This window comes from Echiichthys vipera (assembly GCF_963691815.1).
Source record: "Echiichthys vipera genome assembly, chromosome: 17".
Classification (NCBI taxonomy): Eukaryota; Metazoa; Chordata; class Actinopteri; order Perciformes; family Trachinidae; genus Echiichthys; species Echiichthys vipera.
Genome location: NC_139842.1, coordinates 7510208 through 7515893, shown reverse-complemented (window position 1 = coordinate 7515893; position 5686 = coordinate 7510208). Strand labels below are relative to the sequence as shown.

Below are 5686 nucleotides of genomic sequence, written 5' to 3'. Positions count from 1 at the left end.
GAAGCTGATACCTGTTAAATCCATCTGCATTTCCTCTGAGGTCCCCAATGATGTTGTGGAAAATGGAAAGTGTGTTCTTGTCCCAGCCTGTGGGTGTGCTTTTGTGTTGTTATTGTACGTGTGTGTGCATATGTGTTCATTGTGTGTACACACTGTGTATCAAGACCAGCCCTTTTTTAGCAATGTCTTTCTACTATTTGTTCATTCACCTCCAGACATCCAGACAGGGACCCAAGCTCCCAGCTGCATCTATCCCAGCTCCATTAAACCATGGTCAGCCTCAGACCCGGCCACTGGCCCCTGATCCTGCTCCACATGCTTCTGCTGCAAATTCAGCCCATTATGGCGCAGGGAGTTAATCCCCTGTCCCAGAAACTACGACGGCTCAATGAACAGGTCGGTTTGAATCAAGCTTTGAGTGTGTAATTACTAACCTAAAAGCTAACTAATAATTGAATTTTACAGAATTGTTATACTGCCAAAATGTGTGTTTTTATGTAACATCCTTAACAGTGATTAATAATCAGTTTAAAAGGCGTTTGTAGAGCACATATGCTATTAGACATTTTTGTAGAAGTCCCCTACTGCAGGTATGTAGCTGAGATGGTGGAAAAAGCCATCACAGAAATATTTTGTTTTGAATATTTGCTTGACCTTCAAAGCAGTCACGAAACAGCTGCAGAAAGGCTTGTGAAAATAATTTCTTCTTTTAGTTCCAGCAGTTCCAGGCACTGACCCAGGCCCGTCTGGACATGTTGGCCCTGAACCAGAACAGAAACACCACTGGGGGGCTGCAGAGCCGTGTTCAGGCCCTGAGTGACCACTGGCACCACATGTCCCAGGACCTCGAACACCTCAAGCAGAGCACAACACAGGAGATAGACGGTCTAAGGTTAGAGCTCAGGGGTGGTCACTTACTAACTAACTAACTAACTAACTAACTAACTAACTAAGGGTCTACATTCAATGTCTCTGTGGATTGATAGATCTAAGACAAATCTTTACCGGCTGTTTTGGTAAGTAAAGGTATCATCAGAAGAGGAGAGATTGCAATTTGAGGTAACAGGTAAATTCAGTTTAGTGAATTAGATCTTCTTAAAGAGGCCCTTACACATGAAAACATACATGTAAACACAGACTCAAACATTAGCATTTGGTCAAGCAAAAAATGTGAAGTGCGAGTGGGTGGATTTTCCTTTTGACATCTGTTCGTTTGGGGAGAGTGAGAAGTAATGATTAACAGTATAGCTTTTGGACAATATTTTCTGGGTTCATTTCTATCATAAATATGCAATATCTACCTAATCTGTTGACATGTATTAAAACTGCATTGGCAGTACAGGGTCATATATACATACATTTTATTTCCTTTGTTTTCCTGTGATAACAAGATCATTTTTCTCTGTTTTCTCGTTTTCTTTAAGGCTTCCGTAGATTGCCCTAAATGTTCGATTTACAATAATAATACATAAATGATACATAAATTCAAAAATTTGTATGTTGATAATTATCCCAGAGAGTGGAGTAGGAAGCTAGAGAAGAAGAGTAAGCGGATGGAGGGTCGTCTGGCTTTGATGGAGAGGAACCTGAGGGAGAACCGCCGCCACGCCCAGAGACAGAAGCCTGATCCTAGTCAGGATTTCTCCAACCTCACCCTGGAGCTACAGAGCCAAGACGAAAGACTGGCTGCCCTTCAGGTCCAGCGCGACGAGCTGCTCATTGGGCTGAAAGGGTTGCAGGAATCCCTGAAAAACCAGGCACTGCGTGTGACCCGACTGGAGGGACGACTCGGTGAGGTCCTGCAGCAAAATGTAGGAGGGAAATCCAGAGGGTTGTGGAGGGAAGGAGAGCAACTCAACTCTAACATCACACCTCAGGAATACTATGAACCACGTGGGAGAAGCCAGACAAACAGAGGAGGAAGGCTTGGAAGGATTCTGGAGACCCAACCCAGATCAGAAGGTATCGATTATTCACAGATTGATAATCCTTCACAGTCCACAGCTCAGAACAGAAAGCTTCCACAGCTCTATCAATACCAGGCAACACCAAACCAGCCTAAACATTCAAAGGCCCACAAGCCAAGACCTCAATCAGAATCTCATCCACAGACGCAAGTCCAATATTCAAATCCTGAACCCCAGTCCACAGATTACGATCCTGACCCTTACCGTCCCCAGTCACAGATTCAGGTGCGGACCCAGACAAGGTCCTACCCAATCCAGCAGGAGCAGCTTCAGTCTCGTCAGACTGTGCCTCATCTTCATGCCCAAGTCCAGCCCCAGGTCCAGCCCCAGGTCCAGCCCCAGGTCCAGCCCCAGGTCCAGCCCCAGCCCCAGGTGCAGCAACGGTCCCAGGCTCAGTTATATCGTCAGAGACAGCCTCCATTACACAATCCCTCTTGGCCCCGGCACCTTTCCCACGCTCCGTCCCATCCTGAGTCCACCAAAGACACACAGAGAACGACCAGTCAAGGGGCGCCAACGCCCCACGCTTCAGATGGTCTCTCTCAGTCCCAGTCTCAGTCTTATCAGCCCAGAAGAGATGTGGAGTGGAATAGAGGAGAGGACAAAGAAAGTGATCCAAAGGTAGAGTCTTCAGTGATCAACCTCCTCCAACTTCCTTTGAGGCAAAGAATCCCTGCAAGACCAGTCCCCAAAAAGGATGCAACCAGTAAGTAAAAGTTAAAGTTAAAGTTAAAGTTAAAACTACTTGAGGTATTTTATGTTTTTTACGAGTTTTGAGATGGAATACATTTTTTCTCTTCTTCTGTCTGCAGTATGTAACGTGGACTCCATGCTGTTCTTCCCCTCTGCATCAGCGGAGAATTATGTCACCTTCTTCCGGACTCTCCCCGACCTTCCTGAATTCTCCATGTGTTTGTGGCTCCGTGTGGAGACCTCACATGTCGGCACACTGCTCTCTTATGCCACAGATGACAACGACAACCAGCTAGTTCTGTTTGGACGCAACTCCTCTTCCTCATCTGCATCCTCCTCTGCTTCTTCCTCTTCTTCCCGCACCTTCTCTTCTTCCCCCTCCCTGGACTTTGTCATTGGAGACCCTGTCTATCGTCGTCTCCCGGCGTCGTCGCTCCTGGACTCTCGCTGGCACCACCTCTGTGTGCTTTGGTCCTCCATCCAAGGTCGTTTCTGGCACTACAGTGACCGACGCCTCACCTCCTCAGGCTCCAACTTCAGGAAGGACTGGGAGATTCCTGGAGGTGGATCAGTGGTGCTTGGGCAGGAGCAGGATACTGTGGGAGGGGGGTTTGACCCTGCAGAGGGTTTCGCTGGGCAGGTGGCAGGGTTCAGGATGTGGAAACGGTTGCTGAGTCCTTCAGAGGTGGAAGGAGTGGCAGAAGGCAGAGGTGTGCCCAGAGGGGTGGTGCTTGGCATGGAGGACATAAAGGAGGTACATGGGGAGGTGCAGCAGGTGGCATGTGAATGTTTAGAGTATTGTGTGTGATAAAGTTACAGAGGAGGATTCAAATGAAGAGTGTAATCCCTAAACTGCAAGGAATGCTAATTATTTCTAGTTTACCTGCCACTTTAAAGGTCAAATAAACACTTTGTTTTGCTTTTACATTTCCTTTTTTTCATAATTGTGTACACACAACAGCAACAGCAGATTCTTACTGGACTTAAAGACCATAGACCACAAGTGGGGCGGATCAGCTATGCAATAATAACCTGAGTTCCCACCAGTCAATTGTTAAACACTACAAAGGATCCTAGAATAATTCAAGTGTGCTTGAAATTGTGATATTATTGTCCATTACTTTCATGCCAAAGACACTTTTGTAGCATTTGTATCACATTGTATTCAATCCAATCCAATCACATTGGATTTAATGTTTTATTTTTTTGTATTTGTCAATCATCTAATAGTCCATTAAAGACAGTTATTTTTAATCTTAGACCCAATGCTCAATATCGTCTCACTTCTAGTCCTTTCCTGACCCTTAACAGATAGGTCATATACTAAAACAGCCTATAATTATAAACTTTAACTGTGACTAATTTTGCTAATCATTACACAGGATGGAGGTTAAAGGACCTGTTCATAGATCTCTTTGAACTTTAAAAAAAATTGATTTCCAATGTATGGCTGTAGATATCTGTGGCCCTGTCTTTTTGGATAGTAATCTAATAATGCCTATATGTGAATAAATTTGGTCAAACTCATAATGCTTTTGTGTTATGCTCTTGCTGGGTGAATGGGTTCAAAAGTCCAATGAAATTCAAGTTGTGTATGATCTAGATTCCAACAAATGAATGACGAGCACTTCAAATACTTTCCTATAGTAGTATTGTTCTTATAATACTTTTTGTCGTGGCTCTTGTATGTTTGTATATGTCTCAAGTATTTTTTGTCTTAAATAGAAAAGAAATATCAACTTCTTGTTCCAAATACACATTTATCTGACATTTTGACTTGTAAGTGTAACTAACAAGAATAATAATTGCTGCATTTGTTTTAGGCATGTTTGTTCACTGATATGGCCCAAACACCAACAGTAACTGGAGAGTCATTGTTCCCTGACAGTGATTAGGCACCTGTACAGTTTTGAAGTACTTGGTGTAGTGGAAGTATAAGCAGGTACATACACCAACCTCTTTTTCTGATTGTTTACAGTATTGCCACCTGTCAGTCAAAAATCCATTTAAACATGCAGGAGAGTATAGCCACTTCCTCCCATACTGACCTAGTACACCCACCTCATTAACTGCCACTACACACCTGTTTGTACTTGAGTATTTCCTTCAAATATTACCACAAGCTTTACTCCACTGCATGTATTTAACAGTGTTAAACTTCACAGATCAAGATTTTACAAACACAATATGGTGAGCTTATAAAATATGTTATATGTTAAAACCATTATATTTTAGTAAAACTGCAAGAGTCCATTCTTTTGAATTATGAATACTTTTACTTATAATACTTAAAGGAGGCCTACATTTAGCTAATAATACTAATAGGGTCTGAATACTTAGACCTGTTGGCATGTGTGGATTATGAGACACGGGCCCCTCTGCCCAGACATATAAGAGACCCCCAACTGTGTCTACGTAGGAACAAGACACGCACATTCAAAGAGTCTACTTTGAGTCACTTTGTTGAAATTTAGTTGCTCTTTGTGGTCATTTTACATCCATTTTAGTTGTTTTGTGTGTCTCTGTAATTCTTTTGCATCTATTTTTAGTCATTTGCACCTTTTTGTGGTGGTTTTGGATTTATTTTTAGACATTTTCCATTTCTATGGGGTCGTTTTATTCCTCTATGTGGTAATTTTAGCCTAGGCTGCATCACATCTTAATCTCTTTGCGTCTTGTTTTCATCATTTTTATCTCTATGTGGTCGTTTTGTGTCTATTTTTAAAGTATTTAGCATGTTGTTGTGGTCATTTTGCATCATCATAGTCATTTTTTTTCTTTGGGGTCAGTTTTGATCGTTTTGTGTGTACTTGTGGTCACTTTGTGGGTCTGTGGCAACATTTTATCAGTCAGGGCCCCTGACTTTATGGGGCCCTGGGCCTGTGGCACTCTTTGCCGTCATACCTGGTTTTCGCTAGCAACACACAGCAACACTACAAATCCCAGCATCCAACGCGCCTGCGGATAATTTTGGCCCTGCACCCGACCCTTACAAAGTGTCACGAGTCACATGAACATGATCATGG

At 43.1% G+C, this 5686-nt stretch overlaps 1 protein-coding gene across 1 annotated transcript; it reads left to right on the top strand.

Annotated features, from left to right (window-relative positions):
* The first annotated feature begins 223 nt into the window (after positions 1 to 223).
* ptx4 (pentraxin 4, long) lies at positions 224 to 4171 on the top strand. Its single transcript, XM_083931763.1, has 4 exons — positions 224 to 396; positions 714 to 892; positions 1517 to 2673; positions 2780 to 4171. Exons 1-4 carry the CDS (start codon positions 271 to 273, stop codon positions 3466 to 3468), a joined length of 2151 nt encoding a protein of 716 aa, XP_083787889.1. The 5' UTR covers positions 224 to 270; the 3' UTR covers positions 3469 to 4171.
* Positions 4172 to 5686: the final 1515 nt, after the last annotated feature.